General features: G+C 39.9%; 2 protein-coding genes across 2 annotated transcripts in view; both read left to right on the plus strand.

The window, feature by feature from the left end:
* LOC125803953 (tripartite motif-containing protein 16-like) overlaps positions 1-7222 on the plus strand; it is a 97123-nt gene extending 89901 nt beyond the window's left edge. Inside the window, exon 5 of the mRNA XM_049482767.1 lies at positions 6535-7222. Within this exon, the coding sequence (XP_049338724.1) occupies positions 6535-6993 (459 nt within the window). The 3' untranslated portion in view covers positions 6994-7222. The remainder of the gene's footprint in view (positions 1-6534) is intronic.
* A 6068-nt stretch (positions 7223-13290) lies between these two features.
* LOC125780435 (tripartite motif-containing protein 16-like) lies at positions 13291-18241 on the plus strand. Its single transcript, XM_049482155.1, has 7 exons — positions 13291-13909; positions 14028-14123; positions 14483-14716; positions 15301-15460; positions 15753-15760; positions 15855-15909; positions 17128-18241. Exons 1-7 carry the CDS (start codon positions 13319-13321, stop codon positions 17661-17663), a joined length of 1680 nt encoding a protein of 559 aa, XP_049338112.1. The 5' UTR covers positions 13291-13318; the 3' UTR covers positions 17664-18241.
* Positions 18242-26483: the final 8242 nt, after the last annotated feature.

The raw sequence follows: 26483 nt of genomic DNA on the forward strand, positions 1-26483 counted from the left end.
GTAAAAACAAAACGAGGCTTTATTAGAAAGCACGTAAGCAGATAGCGTAGTCAGATAACAGGCGTGGGTCAAAGCCAGAAACACAATCAACCAAAACATCAGAGCCGAATCACAAACCGAAAACGAAACCATAAACCAGAAGCAGAGTTCAAATAACCAGAAAATCACAATACAAACAGAACAAAAGGATAAGGCAAAAACGGAGTCGAAAAGAACAAGTAAAGGTCATACACGGGTAATACAGACAGGAAAATAACGCTCAGTATATCGCTGGTGAACAGGGAAAATACCTCGCAACAAGCGAGACAAACAGACAGATATTTATACCTAAACTAAATGACTAACACCTGAAAACAATCTAAAATTCCGGTGACGTTGATCGCACGAATGAGCCGCGGTTGGCTGAGTCCGAACACGTGGTGTTGTCCGGTGCATGCTGGGAAGTGTAGTTCCGGACCGGGGATTGTCCATAGACGGGAACGGCAGAGTCAGAAAAAAGGACTACAGAGTCTGTGGTAGGCGTCACAGTACCCCCCCCCGAAGAGTCCGGGCAGGCCGAGGAGCGAGGCTGCCCGTGACGACTCGCAACCAACTCCCCGGTGACATCTCCGGGTGACCTACTGATGCCACGTCGTTGCTGGACAGAACTGGACTTCCTTGGACGACCTCTCGGACGGCTACCAGGACGGGCACCTGATGAGCTCAAAGACCTGTATGCAGGACGGCCCCTGGGGTGAGTGCTGGATGAGCTGGGAGATCTGAGTCGTGGCCGACCTCTAGGACGAGGAGCCGGTTTCTCGGGGTGACGCTGATGGAAGTCAGCAATCAAGCCAGGATCTGCCACATATGATGCAGGGATCCAGCTCCTCTCCTCTGGACCATAACCCTCCCAGTCGACCAGATACTGCAGAGTGCCCCCACGTCGCCGCGAGTCCAGCAACTGTCGAACAGCATAAACAGTAGACCCATCGACAGTCACCGGAGGTGGGGGAGTCTCCCCAGGCGTAGCCTCGTCCAACGGACCTGGAATAACGGGTTTGAGCAAAGAAACATGGAATGAGTTGATTGATGACGTGAATGAGCAGGTAAATCTAAACGATAGGTAACTTCATTAACTTGTTTCAAAATTTTGTAAGGACCAATATACTTGGCAAAAAGTTTTTTGCTTCCCTCTGAAGAACGAAGGTCACGGGTTGACAACCAGACTCTATCTCCAACTTGATAGGAGGGGGTCTCTCCTCGATGGCGGTCCGCTTTGGCCTTTTGTCGACGAAGGGCAGCATCAATACGCTGATGAGTAAGTTCCCACACCTCCTCACTTCTCCTCATCCAATCATCGACGGCAGGTATGTCAGAGGCGGCACCAGACCAAGGCATTATGGGGGGTTGATATCCTAATATGCACTGGAAAGGGGTCAGTCCTGTGGTAGAGCTAGTGAGGGAGTTTTGAGCCATTTCCGCCCAGGGAAGAAAACGAAACCAGTCTGTTGGATTCTCAAAACAATACAGTCTAAGGAATTTACCTAGCTCCTGGTTCATCCGTTCACATTGACCATTAGTTTCTGGGTGATAACCAGAGGACAGACTTACAGAGACACCTAAAAGTTCAAAAAAGGCTGACCAGACCTGAGAGGTAAATTGAGGGCCCCTATCAGAGACAATATTCTCAGGAATGCCAAAAATGCGAAATACATAGTTAAACAGGGCCTCAGCTGTCTGGAACGCTGTGGGAAGTGATGGAAAGGGAATAAATATAACGCCACGGGAGAATCTATCAATGACTGTAAGAATGGTAGTGTAAGACTGAGACAGGGGAAGATCCGTGACAAAATCTACAGCCAAATGAGACCAGGGACGACTGGGAACAGGTAAGGGGACTAGTTTGCCAGCGGGCAGAGTCTTGGGGGTTTTGCACTGAGAACAGACAGAACATGAGGACACAAATTTGTGTACATCACTAGACATGCTCTCCCACCAGTATCTATTAAGCAAAAGTCGCTGAGTACGGGTCTCACCAGGATGCCCAGAAGTAATAGATGAATGGGCCCACGTAATCAAACGATCTCGAAAGTTAACAGGTACATATAACTTATCTGAAGGGCACTGAGAAGGTATTTCAATATCCTGTAAAGCCCTCTCGATCTCATCATCGACCTCCCATCTGATGCTGGACACGACCACACCGGGTTACAGGATGGTCTCAGAGGAAGTGTCTTGAGGTGCCTCATCAGTATACATACGAGACAGGGCATCAGCTTTACCATTACGAGAACCAGGCCGATAAGTGATTGAAAAATCAAAACGAGAGAAAAACAGGGACCAACGGGCTTGACGAGGGTTTAACCTCTTGGCTGAATTCAAATATTCTAAATTCTTGTGGTCAGTTAACACCATAAACGGATGATTAGCCCCCTCTAACCAATGTCTCCACTCCTCAAATGCAAGTTTAATAGCCAGTAGTTCTCTATCACCAATGCCATAATTTCGTTCAGTGGGTGTGAGTTTGTGGGAGAAAAAAGCTACAGGGTGAAGTTTCTGAGGATCCCCTAATCTCTGAGATAAGATTGCACCTACACCGGTTTCCAAAGCATCAACTTCTACTACAAAGGGCTGACTAGGATCAGGGTGTTTAAGGATAGGAGCTGAAGTGAATGAATCCTTAAGAGTCTGAAAAGCCTGCTCAGCCTGACTAGACCATGTCAAAGTTTTGGTGGCTCCCTTCAAAAGAGCCGTGAGGGGAGCAGCAATACTGCTGAAATTTCGAATAAATCTCCGATAAAAGTTGGCAAACCCTAAAAATTTTTGAAGATCTTTAACTGATCTGGGTCGGGGCCAACTGACAACAGCCTCCACCTTGTGGTCATCCATGGTGATACCCGTGGGGCTAATGATGTAACCGAGGAACGTGGTGGAAGGGAGATGGAACTCACATTTTTCACCTTTGACGTATAACTGGTGCTCAAGCAGTCTAGTGAGTACCTGACGGACCTGACGAACGTGATTTTCGAATGAATCTGAATAGATCAAGATATCGTCTATGTATACAATGACAAACTGGCCAATCATATCACGAAAAACATCATTGACAAAAGCCTGGAAGACGGAAGGGGCATTACGTAAACCAAAAGGCATAACAAGGTACTCATAGTGCCCCCTAGTGGTAACAAAAGCGGTCTTCCACTCATCACCTTCTTTAATTCAAACTAGATTATAGGCACTTCTAAGATCAAGTTTAGTGAAAATAGTGGCTCCTCTTAACTGTTCTAAAGCTACTGGGATAAGAGGTAGAGGATAGGGATATGGTTTAGTAATCTGATTTAGCCCTCTATAATCTATACAGGGACGTAATCCTCCATCCTTTTTTTGAACAAAAAAGAACCCAGAAGCAGCTGGAGATTTGGACGGTCGGATGAAACCCTGAGCTAGGAACTCCTCTATGTATTCTTCCATAACTTTCTCCTCAGCCTGAGTAAGGGGATAAACTCTGGACTTTGGTAGAGTAGCTCCATCAAGGAGCTCAATAGCGCAATCATATTCTCTATGAGGAGGCAATTTGGTGGCATTTACTTTGTTAAATACTTCTTGGAGATCCTGATATTCAGGAGGGATCTGTAACTTAGTATTAATAGCAGGGTTCTCAACAGAAGTGGCACCAACAGACAAGACAGGGGTAGTTAAACAGTTCTCCAAACAGAAGGGGGACCAAGAAAGCAGCTCTTGGTCTGACCACGAGATCAGAGGGTCATGCTGTTTTAACCAGGGCAGACCTAAAATTATGGGAAATTCTGACGTGTCTAGGATGAGAAAACTAATAAATTCCACATGTAGAAAACTGGTGGCTAACTTAACTGGCTCAGTCTTGTGTGTAATAGTTCCAGTACCTACAGGACCCCCATCCAGTGCAGAAACTTTCAGTGATGCTTCCAACGGCGTTGTAGCAATCTTCAGCTGGTCCACGATGGTCTTGTTTATGAAGTTTCCTTCTGCACCGGAGTCAATCAGGGCTGAGAAAACAGAAACAGATGGAGGGCAGTGGAGAGTAACAGGTAACAAGAAAGACTGTGAAACTAACCCCTGAGTGGGAAGACTCACCACTTTAGCGCGTGGAGTAGGATCCACGCGCTTTCCAGGGGTCAGCGCCTGACGTCTATGCGGACGGGACTGACAATCACGTAAAACGTGACCAGCCACAGTACATACATAGACCACCATGTAAACGACGAAGTCTTTCCTCAGGAGACAAACGAGATGAGTCACACTGCATGCGTTCCGGGGTCCTGTCTTCATCACGGTGGTGCAGAGTTGTTTGAAGGGGATGAGGATGAGTGGAAGTAGTGGAAGGTCTATGAGTAACTGGACCAGCGTTTTGAAAAAAATTACGGGGTTTACGTTCACGCAATAGCTGATCTAACCTAATAGCTAACTTGATCAAATCATCCAGAGACAGATTATCATCTTTGCAAGCTAGCTCTGTAAGTACATCAGCATTAAGACCATTACGAAACATCACTACCAGGGCTGGCTCATTCCACCCACTACTAGCAGCCAATGTCCGAAACTCCAAAGCAAACTCAGCCACAGACCGATTACCCTGCTTAATTTTAGCCAGTAATTCTCCACTAGATTTTCCCTCGTGAGGGTGGTCAAAAACAGTACTGATCTGATCAATGAACTGTTCATAAGTGCATGATTGTAAATTAGACCATACTGCTGTAGCCCAATCTAGTGCTTTACCAGTCATACGGGAAACTACGAATGCAATACGTGAGCTGTCGGGGCTAGGAGGAGAATTACTAAAATAGATAGAACACTGTAACAGAAATCCCTTGCACAAATTAGGGGAGCCATCAAACTTGTCAGGTTTACTTACCGAAAAAACGTGACTAGTAGACTCCTGAGCTAAAGCGGGGCTGGGAGCAGACTGAACAGCAGCAGAAGCACCCAAAGTTTGTAACTGAGTAGATAATTGCTTCATACCTTCAATAACCTGGGCCAGCTGGTCCTGCTGATCTCCCTGACGCTGAGCCATAGCAGTAACAGACTGAGAAAATCCTTCAAAAAGCTGCTGGTGTTGTTGTAGCATCTTATTCTGATCACTAACCGCGTTTTTAAGAGCCTCGAAGTCCGCCGTCTGCATAATGGCGAGGTATTCTGTAACGCCACAGACGGGAGTCAGACGCTCGCGGTAAAAACAAAACGAGGCTTTATTAGAAAGCACGTAAGCAGATAGCATAGTCAGATAACAGGCGTGGGTCAAAGCCAGAAACACAATCAACCAAAACATCAGAGCCGAATCACAAACCGAAAACGAAACCATAAACCAGAAGCAGAGTTCAAATAACCAGAAAATCACAATACAAACAGAACAAAAGGATAAGGCAAAAACGGAGTCGAAAAGAACAAGTAAAGGTCATACACGGGTAATACAGACAGGAAAATAACGCTCAGTATATCGCTGGTGAACAGGGAAAATACCTCGCAACAAGCGAGACAAACAGACAGATATTTATACCTAAACTAAATGACTAACACCTGAAAACAATCTAAAATTCCGGTGACGTTGATCGCACGAATGAGCCGCGGTTGGCTGAGTCCGAACACGTGGTGTTGTCCGGTGCATGCTGGGAAGTGTAGTTCCGGACCGGGGATTGTCCATAGACGGGAACGGCAGAGTCAGAAAAAAGGACTACAGAGTCTGTGGTAGGCGTCACACTGTACTGAATCTCTGTGCAATAGTGAGCACTTGTATCCAGGCTGTTTCAGAGGCAAAGTGAACATGGAAAATTTTAAAATGCCCCAATCAAACACCAAACAACAAAGAACAGTAATTTTAAAGTGCATCTACAAGCATAACCAAAAACGTTCAGAAATTTATTGTTTTCTGAGATTTGTGACTAAACTGCAAATCACTTTCACCAACCTTTCCCCAAATATAGTCTCTGATCATCTTCTTTATTTATACTGATAAACTTCTTTATTTATACTGTAAAGTTCTACACAATTCTGGACAGTTCTGAAAACTTCTTGATAGTTCTCACAGTTTCAGAAGCTTCTGGAAGTCTTTAGTATACTCAGCACTTTATATTTCACAAATATTCATAAAAATAGATCAGTTTCAGATATGATTGTGCCACCCACTGAAGCAAAATTTATGGGGAATAAAACACTTTTTTTTATTTTAGCCACAAAGAATTAGGAAAACACACTTAACACCTGAGAACAAAAATATACATAAAATTTTTATGTTGTGTAATTGAATAATAATGAGAATAAATATTTTTTTAACATAATCAAACACTTTTCATAGATACTTCCAGTATGTTCTCTGGTTATTTCAGTTTTAGGGGCTGTTTTTAGATCGTTTTCTAAAAGCTGATGGGTTTTCTCTCTCTTTCAGATTCCTGTCAGCTCACACTGGATCCAAACACACCCCATAAACAGCTCCTCCTGTCTGAGAGGAACACAGTGGTGACCTGGAGCAACACAGTCCAGCCATATCCTGACCATCCAGACAGATTTGATGGATGGGCTCAGGTTCTGTGTAGAGAGAGTGTGAGTGGACGCTGCTACTGGGAGGTTGAGTGGAGAGGAGATGGAGGGGTTTATATAGCAGTGTCTTATAAAAGCATCTCCAGGAAGGGAGGCTGGGATTGTGGGTTTGGATGTAATAATGATCAGTCTTGGAGATTGTTCTGTGATTCCTCCAGATACACATTCAGATACAATGACAGAGAAACTGTAATCTCCGGAGTGCCCGTCTCCTCTATAATAGGAGTGTATGTAGATCACAGGGCAGGAACTCTGTCCTTCTACAGCATCTCTGATACCATGACCCTCATCCACAGAGTCCAGACCACCTTCACTCAGCCGCTCTACGCTGGGTTTAGGTTAAACCTTCATACATCAGTAAATCTTTTACTTTCAGCAAAACAGATGAACATGCAGAACAAAGAGAAGAGCTGGATGAGATCAGATAAGAACTGCAGAATCTAGACTGTAGAGCTGATCAAATAAAGTTATAATAGTGCTGGGAGATATTGTTAATATAAATAATCATAATTCTGAACGGTAATTACGTCTGTCCCAGATTAGAACTGCAGGTACATTTCCTGTATGGAAAGATTTATTCAGATTTAGCGTTAAATAGTTTAAACCGTTTATATCATTAACAGAGCTCACAGTAACAGAGTTCATATTTTAAACTTCATATTACAGAATTTTATTATTTTTTAACACTTTATCATTTATTATAAACTGAATGAAAGATCACAATAAAATGTTTAAATTATTGTACTGTTGTTTTATCCTCAACATTTTTATATTTAAACAAAGAGAGAGGAAATCTGTTAATGCTTTAACTTTAATTTTACAATTAATGTAATATCAAAAGGAAAGAACAAAATATACACAACATATAGTCAAATATAATAGAAAATATACATTTAACTTACTGTACACTACACACATTAACTTACACTATGAAACACAGTTTTACAATATTGCACTGTTGATTGTAGCTTAAATTTAATATATTTATCATCGCTGTCACATAAAAACGTAGCAACTTTACATTTCTATTTGCCCTTTCATCAGGAAATATTGACACAGTATGAAGATAAAGTATAAACATAAGATACAGTACATAAGGTTTTTGTGTTACAGCAGTTTTAAACTAATTAATCTAATATATGTGCTTCTATGTTGAGTTGATTTATTTGAGCATTTTATCATTTAACTCTACACAGTTCTCTGTATTAATTTGATTTTATTTGTAATGCACTCAGATTGTATTCCTGTAATCTTGTAATGTTGTGGGATATATCTTATAAATAATAAAGTGGGAGCTGAAAGCTCAGAACAGAGGATCTAATTTGTCTAATTATTACTATTAGTTCTGGTTTAGAGCACTAGGAGCAGATGTCTGGGATAAATGGCTGAAGATGAAGCTGTTTTCTCATTGGTTTCTTTTGCAGCATTGAACCTAGCATTCTTAGACTACGCTAGAACTAGAACAGATCCAATCAGGTTTAATATCACAACAATGAAAACACAATATATAGAAATAAAAATAAAAATATAATAAACACATTAACTTTAACTCTTCACTCTACAACATAATTACACTGTTTTAAAATGTACTGACCAGTACCGGCTTATTCAGGTTTTTGATTAATAAACATCACTAAACTAATCCCTGTCAAAGGTGAGAAAAGTATCTCCATTTATTACTAGAAGTATAGATACTAGGGGTTAAAATAGTTCTGTAGAAGTTGAAGTATCAACTCAAGCTTTTTACTCTTTAAGTAAAAGTGTAAAAGTACTGGTTTCAAAACTACCTAAAGTATAAAAGTATTAGTAATTGCTTCTAAGTGACTGAAATTAATGGGGTTTTATGGAGGATTTAAGCGATAAATCTGTGTTTATAAATGTTTTAGAATAATAAAAATAAAAACAGAACAATATAACATGATTCAGCACTGCAGAAACATTTTCTAAAGCTTTTAATCTCCAGTTATAAACCTTTTAAACTCCAGTTAGCTCTCTAGCCACTCAGCACACATTAGCATCAATGCTAACTAGCTCCTCTCTTCTCTAAAACCTGTTTGATGTAGAAAAATGTACATTTAAAGGTAAACTTTTTTTGCTGTTTTAGTAAAATTAATAATTTTGCTTTGTAAAATCAGAAGAATATTCAAAACAAGTAAGTAGACTCTATTTTAACTTGGGGTTTTAAAGGAGTTGAGGCTAATACTAATGCTAATGCTAATAACCATGAAGGAGGGGGCATGTTTGTTTACTTTGTGTTCGATCCTGTGCTGCACTGATATAGATTTACACCCACAGTGATAATAAACGTATAGAATAAGTAATATAATAAACTCAGGTAATTAGAAGAACAGTAATTAGAAGAAGAGGAGAATTTAGCTTCAACAACAGAGTTTTAAACAGACACAACGCAGAAATATGGGGGTCTTGAGGAGCTCCATTTAACTTATATCCTCCACCTTAAACAGAAGAGGAGCTGGTAAATTAGCTACTTAGATTATTAATAAATATTTAGAGCTTCTCATTATCTCAGTGTTATATACATAAGAAATGAGTGAAATGGTTTTGTTTTACACCAGCCAGAGCCGTATATAGAGAGAGAGAGTCGCTTCAGCTCCGTTTACTCCAATCTTCACTTTTTAACAGCAATGGCGACTCGTGGAGCTTCTCAATAGTTCCTGTAATTTAGCGACTACTAGCAGACCCACAGAACTGCAGCAGAGTACAGCGTTAGTGCTGCACTTTTACAGGATAAAACCATTAAATATCCTGATTTAATACTGTCAGCACACCTGAATCTATTTCACATGTAGAGTATAGCATGATCCCCACTAAATTACCATCGTTAAGATCGTTAACAGAACAGATTAGGGTAAATTAGACAGAGCTAGATAAATAATCCTGTCTGTGTTTGTAGGTTTTGTATTCTTGTTACTGAATGTAACTACTCCATTAATTTTAAGATAAGACTTATTTACTTATTTATATGAAGAAATGTATAGAGAATGTATAAATAATGCCCAAGGCAAAAAACTATACACACTTATGGATTAATCATTTTTACTAACTCTTTGTTTTTGTTTTTTTATTCTGTTTTTATTTTACGTTACATTTTATTGTTAATGACTGTTTACAATGTTGAGTTTGTCATTGTACATATTTTAAATTTCTCAGTTTGAAAAGTTAAAATTATACAGACTTCTCGTGAAATAAATGTGTTGTTGTTAGTAAGTCAGAATCTGATTTTAAAACATCCCCAAACCACCATCAGTGTAATTATATCAGTTAACATTAGGATATAAATGCTTTTCATTACAATACGATAATCAAAACTCAAAGCTCATAAAAAATAAGTTTTTACATTTAAACAAAGCCTATCAATGGAATTACATGTACAGAAAGGTTTGGTATATAAATATTGTAAATTACTGCATTCTTTAGCTGCTAATGACTAAAACTGCAGTTCTGTCTCAGTGTTTAAATTGCTGATATTAACTTTCTGGAACTATTGGAGCTCCTCATGGGTCTCGAGAACACCAAGCATTTAGGACTTCCGCTGTAGCGACTCTCTCTCTATACGGCTCTGACACTAGCTAGCTAACTGACTATATTATATAAAAGAGAGAGCGAGAAGGAGGGAGAAAGAAGGAGAGAGAAATTAGGCTAAATAGCAGAACATAAGCTGGTTATAAACTGACACACAGCAGAGGAGCTGAGGAGCTCAGTTCCCCAGAACCTGCAGAGCTTCAGACACAGCTGCAGAGAACGGCTTCACTTCAGCTTCAACTGGATCCAAACTGGACAGATAAGTGAATCTATCTGACTGGCTTTAGTAAAGAGTAGTGGAGCTTCTGTGTTAGACGGAGTTTTACTGTCTAGTAGCCTCTGTGCTAGCTAACGCTAACAGACTAGCTAACGCTAACAGACTAGCTAACGCTAACCGACTAGCTAACGCTAACCGACTAGCTAACGCTAACAGGCTCAAGTAACGTTACGTAGATACTGCTAAAATGCAAGCTAACGCTAACCGGCAAGCTAACGCTAAGCAACTAGCTAATGCTAACCAGCTAGCTAATGCTAACCGTTTGCTTTGGATCAGTTAACTCAGTTAACCTACAGGAGAGAAACTCCTATTTATGATTTAAACTATAGAACAGTGTGTGCTGAAGCCAAACGCTCAATACAGCCAAACAATTAAACAGTGGGGAAATCTCAGCTCCCTAACTAGTAAATATAGCCTTCGTATTTATATTACATTATGTGTTCATCTCGTAAATATAATATACTGCATGTTGTGAAGGCATTATTAATTGGGACTCGATAAAATGCAGAATGTAAGTTTTTATTATTTACAAAAAAATAGTTAGCTAACCTTTATAACTCCTTCATTGATTTCACTGATTGAGTAAATACTGCAGTAATAAGAAGCTCTAAATATCAGTTAAATGGTTAAGTTACCCACTGTTGTTACCGGATTCAGCATTTTACCGGGCCCATTATTAGTGTGGGTGTGGTACTGAATCAGGTGTAAATGATAGATATTATTAAATGTGTTGGTGTGGGCTATTGTAATGCAGGTGTCATGTGTGGCCGCTGTAATGAGTAAATGGCAAATTCTGTAGTTAGGAACTTTACTTACATTACTTGTATTATTTTTCATTATTACAGATGACAGCCACACTCCCCTGGATATCTTTAAGATGTACTTTCCAGAGGATGCTCTAGCAGCCTGCTCAAGGAATAACCTGGACAATTTACACTGGAAAGAACTACTTGTCCACAGATCAGATTCTCTTATTACTCTGTAATGTCACTGACTGACTGAGGTAAGATAAAATTGTTGTAATTTTATGTGTCAGGATTTTACACATATTCTGTGTGTGTTTTAAATAATATGTAAAAGAATTTTCATTGCCTCTTTTTTATTACACTGCACACTTTCCAAATGTAAAAGTGTCTCAAACATTCAATGTGTGAGCCATTAGAATTCAAGTGAGTTTAGAGTACTAAACTTTTAAAATAGTGTAATTCCAGATAGCTTCATTGTTATTGTGAATACATGGGGAGAGTATAAGCTAAAAATCAGCTGTGACGAAATATTGGCTTTAAATATCGGTCATCTGCCACTTGTGATCTTTAAATATCGTCGTCGGCAATTATAAAAACAATAAAGGTCGATCACTAGTCTATACGTTACTCTACATACACACAGTACTAAGGAGTGGTTCAGAGGGAGCCGTGCCGTGAGTGGCTGTGCTGGGGGTGTGTGATGAGATGTTGGGAATTTTAAAGAAAAGCGTAAATCAGATTGATTCACACAACATATAATTTAAAATGTCGTAAGTTGTTTGAGTCTACTGATATTCACGATTCTAGCTAAAAACTGTGACCTGCAGAGCCTTTCAATTTTTTTGTCCAAAACTTTTAAATGTATTCCTATGGGAAAATGTTTAGCTGAAAAATGCCCGCTGTAAGAAAACCGTACGAAGTATTGTTCCAAAAAGCACAAGCAACGTAATTCAGTGGTTGTAACATGAAAGCAGTAGGAGGAGAAGCATATAGAAAAACGCAAATAGAATAATAATAATAAGATTTTTTCCAAGCCAACTTAATAATTCTCAATCACAGTGGATATAAGTTGCCTAGCTGGTGAACTATCTCTGTTTTGTGTGTGAAAGCTGGTTAGCTATGCTAGTGTAAATAGCTGTAAATAAGATTAAATAGGCTGTTGGAATGCTGGGTTAGCATATCTAGCTACTTTATGATCAGTGTTCACAGCAGTAGCTACTTCAGACTGCATTTACTTTAAATATGATACGACCAGAAACCACTTAATATGAACTGCTAATACTACTACTACTACTACTACTACTACTACACACAGACACAGAGTGAGTTGACCGCAGTGTTTTAAAAGAACTGGGAGCTGAATGATCAGGGAGGTCAGTCAGATCTGGATTATAAGATATTAAACATATTGAACTATATAAATCAGTTTAGAATGTTGTGTTATATGTTTAAAAACCTATATTTTACTACTTAGTAATAATCTCAACTGAAGGGCTGTATTATTTATAATAACATAAATATCAGATCAGTATTGTCTAAAACTCAGCAATAAGAGTCTCTTAGTAGCTGAACAGATTTTAGTCCTGTCTCTGTTTCTCTTACTACAATGCTCAGGACCCCACAGGACTGCAGTAACACTGATTAGCATGGTGGTGGTGTACGAGGTGTTAGTGTGTGTTGTGCTGGTACAAGTGGATCAGACACAGCAGTGCTGCTGGAGTTTTTAAAACACTCCTGCAGCTCTGAAAGGGCTTGTTAATGAGCTGATTATTTGGGTGTTTGAGAGGTTCAAGCTGCCAATGTTGGGTTATTGAACAACTTTGTTGAGTCCAAATTCCATCTGATTGTTGTGTCTTATCTTGTCTACTCTTCTGAATATTCGGTGCAATTACACATTCTCACCAGAGAGGTCTCCAAATCCCCAAATCTCACAAACGTAAAGTCTGTCTCTTTAAGTGAGAGTGAAAGTAAAATCTGATCATTTCCTGGATTTTTTGCAGGGTGTGTGAGTGTGTGAATCGGTGTGTCATGTCTGGATCTACAGTTTTGTCATTAAAGTAAGTTTTCCTGAGTCTGTACAATAATTCCTGTTTGAGTCCTACAGTGTAAGCATTGTTTTCTTGGCTAATAAGTAGAATTACAGGATAGTTCTGTTCACTTCTCTCCAACAGAGAACCAGGAAACAAAATCTTCACACTGTAAAATGGCAGAACCCAATGTTTCACTGGCTCAAGATGAGTTCAGCTGTTCAGTTTGTCTGGATCTCCTGAAGAATCCAGTGACTATTAACTGTGGACACAGTTTCTGTATGGTGTGTATTAATAAGTGCTGGGATGAGGAGGATCAGAAGGAGATCTACAGCTGCCCTCACTGCAGACACACCTTCACCTCAAGACCTGTCGTGAGTAAAAACACCATGCTGGCTGAGGTGGTGGAGAAACTGAAGAAGACGAGACTCCAGGCTGCTCCTCCTGATCACTCTTCTGCTGATCCTGAAGATGTGGAGTGTGATTCCTGTACTGGGAGAAAACACAAAGCCGTCCAGTCCTGCCTGGTGTGTCTGGCCTCTTACTGTGAAGCTCACCTCCAGCCTCACTACCAATCTCCAGCCTTTAAGAAGCACAAGCTGGTCAAAGCCTCCAGACGACTCCAGGAGCAGATCTGCTCTCAGCACGATAAACTGCTGGAGGTTTACTGTCGCACCGACCAGCAGTGTATCTGCATGCTGTGTATGCTGGATCACCATAAAGCACATGATACAGTGTCACTTGCAGCAGAAAGATCTGAGAAACAGGTCAGTGTGTAAATGGAGTAGCTACTCCAGATTATGGGACCTAATACCATCACCTGTCCCATGACATGTGGCATTTTATTTTTTAATTATTGTGTTTTGTTGTCTGGTTTATTTGCAGAAGCAGGTGGTGGAAACACAGAGGAAATACAAGGAGAGAATCCAGGAGAGAGAGAAGGAGCTTCAGGAGTTAAAAGAAGCTGTGGAGAATCACAAGGTGATTTTTAAAATAAGTAGAAGAATAAAGATCTGATTTCTCCCATTCAGGGTGTTTATTTAATTATTTAACTAAAGGTGTCCTCATTTTTAATGTCATTTAAAGTCACATTTTATTTTAGTTTTAGTGATCAGTTATCAAAATTAAATAATATTTACAGCTTCATGAAGTTTGGGTTAATGCAATATTTATGTCACATCTTATTCTGTGAAATTATTGGCTGGTTGCAAATAAAAAATCTGACTACTGACAAACTCTGATGTTCCTCAGTAATCAGATTATGAAGTGCATGTAAATCCACTTATTGATGTGAATGAACTGCTCCTAACATTCTCCTCTCTCTGTGATTCCACTACCAGCGCTCTGCTCAGACAGCAGTGGAGGACAGTGAGAAGATCTTCACTGAGATGATCCTCTCCATTGAGAGAAGACGATCTGAGGTGAGGCAGATGATCAGAGATCAGGAGAAAGCTGCAGTGAGTCGAGCTGAAGAACGTCTGAAGAGACTGGAGCAGGAGATCACAGAGCTGAAGAGGAGAGATGCTGATCTGCAGAAGCTTTCATTCACAGAGGATCACATCCATTTCCTCCAGGTAACAGACTCTGTTTTTCTCCCCAAATACAAAGTTTATTTTAGACTGTTTACACCATCTGTTTAATGTGATCTATATCTGATATTAGCCTGAACAGTTCTTAAACTGAAGCTCATGCACTAAAGAGCAGAGCTTCACATGAAGGTTCGGTTTCACCAGTGACTGAAAGCTGATCTTAACAGAGAATGAGTTCCAGCTCACTGTAAAAAAGGGCATGTTGTTTGGCCACGCCCTCCTCTTTAATGTCTGTCCTTTATCTTTTTTGTTTAAACAATTTTAAGTTATCTCTCTATCACACCAATGAATCCCTCATTACCTGCTGTTGTCCATTTTCCCTTATGCTCAATGTAAGTTTTGATGTAAATGTTGCATGAATTCTGATCTGTCTTGGATATTGGATATGTATCAGATTTCAATAACACAGATTTTTTATTTCCTTTCACACTGTCTCAAACATAATTAATCTGAATCATGAATGACTAATAAGATCAGATTGAGGCCAGATTTTACCTGATTTAATTCAATATAAATATGATTTAGAAATTGTTGAAGGTGTTATGTGTTTGTTTTTTTTCTACATGTAGAGTTTTCAGACTCTCTCAGCTCCTCCTGGATCTTCAGCATCACCTGCTTTTACTCTCAGTCCTCTCAACACTTTTGAAGTTGTTATGAAGTCTGTTTCTCAGCTGAGAGGAAAACTAGACGAATTCTGGAAAGAGGAATTTGAGAAGACATCAGCTGCAGGTATATTAAATAAATCTCATCACATTTTCTATGTAAATATATGAAATGATAAGTCCATAAATAATCATACTGCACTCAGTACCTCATAATGACAAAGTAAAAACTATTTTGGATTTTTTTTAAGTAAAAGAGTGTGAAGAGTTTCAGAATGCACTGTAGGTTCTTCTCTAAATCCTGATGAAGTGGTCAGTAGTTTCTGGACTGAAGTGGTTGAGACTGTATATAAGGTGTGACTTTATTGTGATTGAAAGTCCAGGTAGGGTAGATTAAGACTCTACATCTACATGGAGAGAAAATCCAGTATTAGATTATTTTAATGTTGTAGTAAATGTACAGAGGGAACAGAAGCTCAGTGATGCAGTGTAGTAACTGTGTACATTTTCCTGTAGTGAAGGAAGTGCAGATCATTCTTCCTCCTGAACCCAAAAGCAGAGAAGAGTTTCTGCAGTGTAAGTCCAGCCCTTTCTCTCTCTCTCTCTCTCTCTCTCTCTCTCTCTTTCTCTCTCCCCCTTTCACTCTCACACACTCTCAGAAATAACACCACAATGTACAAATACACAAAGTTTAATCTGACATTTATACGTCTATATTAAATAATTAACTGTTATATTTCAACTGCTTACGTACAAACTTTATAAAAAACACCAACATTCATGAACTTTGATTTTGTGATAATGGCCTATCATAGTTTTGTATTTATTTAGATAAAACATAAAATTTGTGTTTTATGATAAAAAACAATGAACATTTTACTACAAATCTGCAATTATTATATAACTCAATCGATTCTCTGTATAATGGATTAAAAAATGAGTATATTTTCTGGATTAGCGACTGTACTGAATCTCTGTGTAATAGTGAGCACTTGTATCCAGGCTGTTTCAGAGGCAAAATGAACATGGAAAATTTTAAAATGCCCCAATCAAACACCAAACAACAAAGAACAGTAATTTTAAAGTGCATCTACAAGCATAACCAAAAAATGTTCAGAAATGTATTGTTTTCTGAGATTTGTGACTAAACTGCAAATCACTTTCACCAATCTTTCCCCAAATATAGTCTCTGATCATCTTCTTTATTTATACTGTAAAGTTCTACACAATTCTGGACAGTTCTGAAAACTTCTTGATAGTTCTCACAGTTCCAGAAGCTTCTGGAAGTCTTTAGTATACTCAGCACTTTATATTTCACAAATATTCATAAAAAAAAATCAGTTTCAGATATGATTGTGCCACCACTAAAGCAAAACCTATATTTTGTATATTCTAATTTTATTGTATTCTTTAATTTTAGCTTATTTTATCTATATATCTATTTTAATAACAGCTCTTGGGTGTAAACTGGATCGTAAGATCACAATTTCGTTCCACCTCATGTACCACATGTGATGCGAATGACAATAAAATCTTCTTGAATCCTTGAAATTTTCTGGGGAATAAAGACCTTTTTATTTTTTAAAGAATTAGGAAAACACACTTAACACCTGAGAACAAAAATATACATAAAATTGTTATGTTGTGTAATGGAATAATAATGAGAATAAATCTTTTTTTTACATAATCAAACACTTTTCATAGATTCTTCCAGGATGTTCTTTTATTATTTCAGTTTTAGGGGCTGTTTTTAGATCATTTTCTAAAAGCTGATGGGTTTTCTCTCTCTTTCAGATTCCTGTCAGCTCACACTGGATCCAAACACAGCCCATAAATACCTCCTCCTGTCTGAGAGGAACACAGTGGTGACCCGCAGCAACACAGACCAGCCATATCCTGACCATCCAGACAGATTTGATGGACGTGCTCAGGTTCTGTGTAGAGAGAGTGTGAGTGGACGCTGCTACTGGGAGGTTGAGTGGAGAGGAGATGCAGGGGTTTATATAGCAGTGTCTTATAAAAGCATCTCCAGGAAGGGAGTAGGCTGGGAGTGTGGGTTTGGATGTAATGATCAGTCTTGGAAATTGTTCTGTAATTCCTCCAGATACACATTCAGATACAATACCAGAGATACTGAAATCTCCGGAGTGCCCGTCTCCTCTAGAGTAGGAGTGTATGTGGATCACAGGGCAGGAACTCTGTCCTTCTACAGCATCTCTGATACCATGACCCTCATCCACAGAGTCCAGACCACCTTCAATCAGCCGCTCTACGCTGGGTTTGGGTTGGGCTACGACTCATCAGTAAATCTTTTACTTTCAGCAAAATAGATGAACATGCAGAACAAAGAGAAGAGCTGGATGAGATCAGATAAGAACTGCAGAATCTAGACTGTAGAGCTGATCAAATAAAGTTATAATAGTGCTGGGAGATATTGTTAATATAAATAATCATAATTCTGAACGGTAATTACGTCTGTCCCAGATTAGAACTGCAGGTACATTTCCTGTATGGAAAGATTTATTCAGATTTAGCGTTAAATAGTTTAAACCGTTTATATCATTAACAGAGCTCACAGTAACAGAGTTCATATTTTAAACTTCATATTACAGAATTTTATTAATTTTTAACACATTATCATTTATTATAAACTGAATGAAAGATCACAATAAAATGTTTAAATTATTATACTGTTGTTTTATCCTCAACATTTTTACATTAAAACAAAGAGAGAGGAAATCTGTGTGTTAATGCTTTAACTTTAATTTTACAATTAATGTAATATCAAAAGGAAAGAACAAAATATACACAACATATAGTCAAATATAATAGAAAATATACATTTAACTTACTGTACACTACACACATTAACTTACACTATGAAACACAGTTTTACAATATTGCACTGTTGATTAAATTTATTATATTTATCATCGCTGTCACATAAAAACATTATATCTCCAAAGTAGCAACTTTACATTTCTATTTGCCCTTTCATCAGGAAATATTGACACAGTATAAAGATAAAGTATAAACATAAGATACAGTAAACATAAGGTTTTTGTGTTACAGCAGTTTTAAACTAATTAATCTAATATATGTGCTTCTATGTTGAGTTGATTTATTTGAGCATTTTATCATTTAACTCTACACAGTTCTCTGTATTAATTTGATTTTATTTGTAATGTACTCAGATTGTAATCCTTTTATCTTGTAATGTTGTGGGATATATCTTATTAATAATAAAGTGGAAGCTGAAAGCTCAGAACAGAGGATCTAATTTGTCTAATTATTACTATTAGTTCTGGTTTTCAGAGCACTAGGAGCAGATGTCTGGGATAAATGGCTGAAGATGAAGCTGTTTTCTCATTGGTTTCTTTTGCAGCATTGAACCTAGCATTCTTAGACTACGCTAGAACTAGAACAGATCCAATCAGGTTTATTATCACAACAATGGAAAAACACAATATATAGAAATAAAAAAATATATATAATAAATGTTTTAGCTTATATTCTTCACTCTACAACATAATTACACTGTTTTAAAATGTACTGACCAGTATCGGCGTATTCAGATTTTTGATTAATCAACATCACTAAACTAATCGCTGTCAAAGGTGAGAAAAGTATCTCCATTCATTACTCTGTAGGTAGAAGTATAGATACTAGAGTTTAAAATACTTCTGTAGAAGTTGAAGTATCAACTCAAGCTTTTTACTCTTTAAGTAAAAGTGTAAAAGTACTGGTTTCAAAACTACTTAAAGTATAAAAGTAAATGTAATGTAAGGGGAAAATAATAAAGCCATTAAGAACAAAAGCTTAGGCCACGCCCAAAGAGTCCTATAGTGCACTACCCCCCTCCCAAAAACTTTTTTTTTTTAATAAGCTATAATGAATATATTGTGCTATTAAAATGTTAATGTTGATCATATAATTTGGGATTTTGCACTAGGCTCTTCCCTGTTTCAGCTGCATATATTCTCATTGTAAATGAATGTATTTTAGTAGAATGTAAATATATTAAAGAAGCTTAGTTTGTCTGGAGTTGTTTCTGTAGCATAAAACCCATAAAGCTATAAAAACTGTGCTACTTTACTTCACCTACTGATTTCAAAAGACTAAAAGACATTTTTCTCTCTTTAAAGCTCTTAACAGATATGTTCTATTACATGAAATAAAGTTAACAATTAAAAAGGTTAAAAAGAAGAGAGGAGAATTAGCTCTGGAGAGTGTCTTCCGTGTTTATCAGATTGCTTCTAAGTGACTGAAATTAATGGGGTTTTATGGAGGATTTAAGCAATAAGTCTGAGTTTATAAGTGTTTTAGGATAATAAAAATAACAACAGAACAAAATCACATGATTCAGCACTGCAGAAACATTTTCTAAAGCTTTTAAACTCCAGTTATAAACCTTTTAAACTCCAGTTAGCTCTCTAACCACTCAGCACACATTAGCATCAATGCTAACTAGCTCCTCTCTTCTCTAGAACCTGTTTGGTGTAGAAAAATTTACATTTAAAGGTAAACTTTCTTTGCTGTTTTAGTAAAATGAATAATTTTGCTTTGTAAAATCAGAAGAATATTCAAAACAAGTAGTTAGACTAAGTTGAGTTGAGGCTAATAATAATGCTAATGCTAATAACCATGAAGGAGGGGGCATGTTTGTTTACTTTGTGTTAGATCCTGTGCTGCACTGATATAGATTTACACCCACAGTGATAATAAACGTATAGAATAAGTAATATAATAAACTCAGTTAATTAGAAGAACAGTAATTAGAAGAAGAGGAGAATTTAGCTTCAACAACAGAGTTTTAAACAGACACAACACAGAAATATGGGGGTCTTGAGGAGCTCCATTTAACTTATATCCTCCACCTTAAACAGAAGAGGAGCTGGTAAATTAGCTAGTTAGATTATTATTAATATTTACAGCTCCTCATTATCTCAGTGTTTTATTATATACATAAGAAATGAGTGAAATGGTTCTGTTTTACACCAGCCAGAGCCGTATAGAGAGAGAGAGAGTCGCTTCAGCTCCGTTTACTCCAATCTTCACTTTTTAACAGCAATGTCGACTCGTGGAGCTTCTCAATAGTTCCTGTAATTTAGCGACTAATACTAGCAGCCCCACAGAACTGCAGCAGAGTACAGCGTTAGTGCTGCACTTTTACAGGATAAAACCATTAAATAACCTGATTTAATACTGTCAGCACACCTGAATCTAATTCACATGTAGAGTACAGCATGATCCCCACTAAATTACCATCGTTAAGATCGTTAACAGAACAGATTAGGGTAAATTAGACAGAGCTAGATAAATAATCCTGTCTGTGTTTGTAGGTTTTGTATTCTTGTTACTAAATGTAACTACTCTATTAATTTTAAGATAAGACTATTCATTCTGAATAAATAAATAATATCATAAGGTCTGAATTTATGGAACTTATTTATATGAAGAAATGTATAGAGAATGTATAAATAAGGCAAACAAAACAAGACAAAACAAAAACTATACACACTTATGGATTAATCATTTTTACTAACCCTTTGTTTTTTATTCTGTTTTTATTTTATATTACATTTTATTGTTAATGACTGTTTACAATGTTGAGTTTGTCATTGCACATATTTCACATTTCTCAGTTTGAAAAGTTAAAATTATACAGACTTCTCATGAAATAAATGTGTTGTTGTTAGTAAGTCAGAATCTGATTTTAAACATCCCAAACCCCCATCAGTGTAATTATATCAGTTAACATTAGGATATAAATGCTTTTCATTACAATACGATAATCAAAACTCAAAGCTCATAAAAAATAAGTTTTTACATTTAAACAAAGCTTATCAATGGAATTACATGTACAGAAAGGTTTGGTATATAAATATTGTAAATTACTGCATTCTTTAACTGCTAATGACTAAAACTGCAGTTCTGTCTCAGTGTTTAAATTGCTGATATTAACTTTCTGGAACTATTGGAGCTCCTCATGGGTCTCGAGAACACCAAGCATTTAGGACTTCCGCTGTAGCGACTCTCTCTCTCTATACGGCTCTGACACTAGCTAGCTAACTGACTATATTATATAAAAGAGAGAGCGAGAAGGAGAGAGAAAGAAGGAGAGAGAAAGAAGGAGAAAGAAGGAGAGATAAATTAGGCTAAATAGCAGAACATAAGCTAGTTATAAACTGACACACAGCTGAGGAGCTCAGTTTATGGCGTCAAAACCGTGTCAAAATTCGCGAGCGAGCAAAGTCACTTGGCGCAAGCAAAACCACACTCGCGCGCGCGCGGAGAGGGCTTGGCGCAAGCAAAACCACACTCGCGCGCGCGCGGAGAGGGCTGGCTGCGCGCGCGCGGAAGCAAAACCACACTCGCGCGCGCGCGGAGAGGGCTGGCTGCGCGCGCGCGGGGAGAGCTACGCGCGCGAGGAGGCAAAACACTCGCGAGAGTGGAATTTGCCCTCTCCGCGCGCGCAGCCCTCCCCGCGCGTGCAGCCAGCCCTCTCCGCGCGCGCGCGAGTGTGGTTTTGCTTGCGCGCGCGTGCGGAGAGGGCTGGCTGCACGCGCGCGCAAGCAAAACCACACTCGCGCGCGCGTTGGTTTTGCTTGCGCCAAGCCCTCTCCGCGCGCGCGCGAGTGTGGTTTTGCTTGCGCCAAGTGACTTTGCTCGCTCGCGAATTTTGACACGGTTTTGACGCCATATCAGTTCCCCAGAACCTGCAGAGCTTCAGACACAGCTGCAGAGAACGGCTTCACTTCAGCTTCAACTGGATCCAAACTGGTCAGATAAGTGAATCTATCTGACTGGCTTTAGTAAAGAGCAGTGGAGCTTCTGTGTTAGACGGGGTTTTACTGTCTAGTAGCCTCTGTGCTAGCTAACGCTAACAGACTAGCTTACGCTTACCGGCAAGCTAACACTTACAAGCTAGCTAACGCTAACCGCCTAGCTAACGCTAGGCAACTAGCTAATGCTAACAGACTAGCTAATGCTAACCGTTTGCTTTAGCTCAGCTCAGTTAACTCAGTTAACCTAAAGGAGAGAAACTCCTGTTTATGATTTAAACTATAGAACAGTGTGTGCTGAATCCAAACACTCAATACAGCCAAACAATTAAAAAGTGGGGAAATCCCAGCTCCCTAACTAGTAAATATAGCCTTCACATTTATATTACATTATGTGTTCATCTCGTAAATATAATATACTGCATGTTTTGAAGGCATTATTAATGGGGACTCGATCAAATGCAGAATGTACCAACCTTGATGGTTATTTTATTTTATTTTATTTTATTTATTTATTTTTTGGCCCAACCACCACCCCCCCTCTTCGGAGGACAATTAATACTTTATTTTTATTTATTTATTTTATTTTTTATTATTATTATTATTATTTTTTTCTTTTATATATTTTATTATTATTATTTTTTATATATATATATATGTATATATATATATTTTGTGTGGATATAGTTGTGGGAATTCAGGGTTGGAAGGATCGGAGTGTGAGGTACAGGAGGGGGGTACAAGAAGAAGAAAAAGAAAAGAAAGAAAAAAAAAAAACAAACAAACAAAATAATAATAATAAAATAAAATAAACATAAAATAAACAAACATACATACATACACATACTCACATATCTAACTATACATATGCTTATACATATACACACATACATAAATATACATACATATTAATACATACACATAAATACATACACACACACGCACAGTTACTTCTATTCTATTGTTTTTTGCAAAAATATGTCATGAAATGCCTACCACAATGGAGGCAAGAAACCGCCACCATGCCCCTGCGATCCAGAGGCAGATAGGGAAGAACCCAGTGGACCCAGACCATCCACAGCCCATTAGGAGCCCAGAAGACCCGCGGCCACACATCCCGATGGTAACCATGCGCACACCCCAGATGAGGACGGGGGAGACTCCAGACGAAGCCCCCATGGCAAAGAGCAAGAGTCCAGAGAGCCAAAGGAAGCGAGCAGCCCACCCCCCCGGCAGGCCAGCACCCCCTGCACGAGCCGAGCATGCGGCCCCCGAGATCCCAAGCACCCGGGAACAGCCCGACACCCGGCAGGCCCCCCCCCCCACGCCAAGGGGGCCCAAGCCACCCCCAGGCCACGGCCACCAAGGGGGCGGGCCAGAGACCACATTAGGGCATCCGGCCACGCACCCAGGGAACCACGGACGCCCACCCCCCCAGGAACGGCAGTGACGATCGGCGGAGAGCAGCGTGGAGCGGTAGGGAGGGCAAAAACCCGTGAGAAGACCTGACCCCCCTCCTCCCCCCACCCAGCATGTTGCAGTGATATGAATGTGTATAATGAGAAGAATGAATGAAAGCTACAGTGCTATTAAAATTGGAGGGACAGCTGTAATATGAGAACTGAATAACAGCACCCAACCACACTGCCCCCCCAAAGGCCCTCAATGTCTAAAATGCGAAATAAAATTGAGGAGCAGGGAGCACCTGCCCCCCAAAACCCTATGTGTAATATGATGTGTGTAAGCTGTATGATGAGTTTGTATGTGTAATGCGATGTTAGACTGAGTAGGAGTCGGGGAAGGGCCAGGAAAGGACCGAGGGGCAGAGGACTACCCCCCGGAGGAAGAGAGCCAACTACTGCTGGCTCACTAGGCACCCAGTTCCATACACCCAACCGCAGTACAGGGAAGGCAAGTCCAGGGTGTAGAGCGGCTACGGCCCCAGGACACCGCCGCTCTGCAAGACAGCTCCCCAAACCCCCTCCCCCCCACACTGCAATACAACTTATTGCAATACACATCCCCACTCACATACAAAAGACAACAGATATTACACACACACACACAGACACATTTACAATAAACATCCCACTCTTTCTCATACACACACACAGTGGTCCTGAGCCCAGGACCAACCGGTCTTAAGTGGGAGACTGCCGCTTCACCAACTGAGCGCCCCTACCTCCCCACAGGGAGGGCACCCAGAATCCCGGAATGCCAACCAGACACCCCAACACGGACCAAACCACCACCCCCCACGACGGCGCGCCCAAGAGAGGCATAAACCCTCCCCAGCGCAGGGAGGGACCGAAACAGGCGACAGACGCCCACGGGCACCAGGGCCCCGGACTCCTCACCCCGACCGCCACAGGGGAACCCAGCCAACCGGACAGGGCCAGCACCCACCACCATGGGCCCCCCAGACCCACACCCCAAGACCACAAGAGCATACACTCAGGCCCCCCCCACCAACAACCAGGGCCCGCACACAGAAATCACCAAGCGGCAGCCACCGTCCCCAGTCCAAGAGCCATCAGACACCCGAATCCCCCGATCCCCCCCCCAGCCACCTGCCGGACGCACCAGGAGACACGACTACAGCCGCCCACCCCCATCATGTGATGGAGCTGATCAGTGGGAACCAGAGAGATTGATGGTTATTTAAAAAAATATATATATAGCTAACTTTTTTAACTCCTTCATTGATTTCACTGATTGAGTAAATACTGCGGTAATAAGAAGCTCTAAATATCAGTTAATTGGTTAAGTTACCCACTGTTGTTACCGGATTCAGCGTTTTACCGTGCCCATTATTAGTGTGGGTGTGGTACTGAATCAGGTGTAAATGATAGAGATTATTAAATGTGTGTCTTTGTACTAAAATGTGTGTGTAGTGTGTAAATAAAAAGTGATTAGTGTCAGGATTGACCCAGGCAGGGAGACGAGGAGACGGACGCAAGTGCAGGTAAGGGCGTGATTTAATAAATAAATAAATAAATAATAAATAAACAAACGAGTGAAACAAAGGAACATAAATCTAAACAAACAATAGATACTAATAAAAATAAACAAACTAAACAGGTCAGGGAAATATATACAAGGAAAAACAACAAGGAGCTAAACTAGACTAGAATAAATAAACTATACAGGGCAAGGGGGGAAACAAGGGAAGTAAACAGGGAACTATAGGAAACAAGAAATAAACAAGAAGATATAAATATGGAACAAGGACAAGGGCTAAGGCTAAGGCTATAAATACAGAGAGACACGGAGAGACAAACAACAGGAGAAGGTGCAAAGACCTACGAAGGACAAGTGACAAAGGAAGGCTTTATAGCACACAAGGGAAGTGGAAACACCTGGGGCTAGGGGGCGGAGCTACAAATTAACACAGGTGAAAAACTGCTGATACAGAACACAGGTCACGTGGGACACACACAGGCACGAGGACAGACAGGAAACAGGGCCAGGACATGACAGAAGTCCCCCCTAAACGCGCAGCTCCCGAGGCGCGTAAAAACGAACCCCGGGGTTGGCGGCAGGGAGGGGCTGGGAAAAACAAGGGACGAAACCGGGGACTGAAACGGAGACTGGACAGAGAACAGAGACTGGACAGGAGACTGAACAGGGCTCGGAGTGAAAAATCACTGGCGACAGGAACAGGAACATACACAGACACGGGGACCAGGACAGGGGGAGACAGGGGTACAACAAACACAGGTGGGTGCCCAGGACTGGCAAAAGTCTGTGCAAAGTCCAAGGAGCCAGCCTGGGAACAGTTCTGGGGTCAAGGTCCGGTGCCTCGGTGCCTGCCTGAGTTAACGGGCCCCGGGGCCAAACAGTTCTAGGAGCAGGGACCGGCGGGATGGCGACTCTGGCAGCTGGTGCTTCTATGATTATTCAGTCATCTTCAGGGGCACAGTACACTAGAAACACCACCTGTGTAAATTCATTGCAAGAAGTACAGAGCAGATGCCCATGGAGGCAACTACAGAGAAGAAGCATCCTATCAGTAAAAGAACACCATCTGATACTGAGTGTGTGAAAGTAATGCAGAACAGAGACAATGAGTCAAATGACCCACACGGGGGAGCTCTAACACAAGAGATGAGGCCACGCAGGCTGGTTAAACTCCCTGAACGTTTGAAAGACTTTGTCATTGACTGAGAGGGGAATGAAGGGATTCAAGAAATATAATCGTGAATAGTTCAGTAAAGAACATTGTTCAATACATTGAGGTTAAAAGGAAACATAATAAGAAGTGACAGCAAAATAAACTGTTGGAGTAAATGTTATGTGAATCTTTATTTTGGAAGTATGGTGTTATGATTGCTGCACTGTGGGGATATGTTTCTGTTGTTAGAA

This window comes from Astyanax mexicanus, chromosome 8, assembly GCF_023375975.1.
Source record: "Astyanax mexicanus isolate ESR-SI-001 chromosome 8, AstMex3_surface, whole genome shotgun sequence".
NCBI lineage: Eukaryota > Metazoa > Chordata > Actinopteri > Characiformes > Acestrorhamphidae > Astyanax > Astyanax mexicanus.

Excerpts from the sequence above, each read along its gene's own strand:
- LOC125780435 (XM_049482155.1), top strand. The coding sequence starts at position 13,319 with ATGGCAGAACCCAATGTTTCACTGGCTCAAGATGAGTTCAGCTGTTCA. Across the intron at positions 14,124-14,482 it reads AAGCTGTGGAGAATCACAAG|CGCTCTGCTCAGACAGCAGT; the intron begins GTGATTTTTAAA and ends TTCCACTACCAG. Across the intron at positions 15,910-17,127 it reads CAGAGAAGAGTTTCTGCAGT|ATTCCTGTCAGCTCACACTG; the intron begins GTAAGTCCAGCC and ends TCTCTCTTTCAG.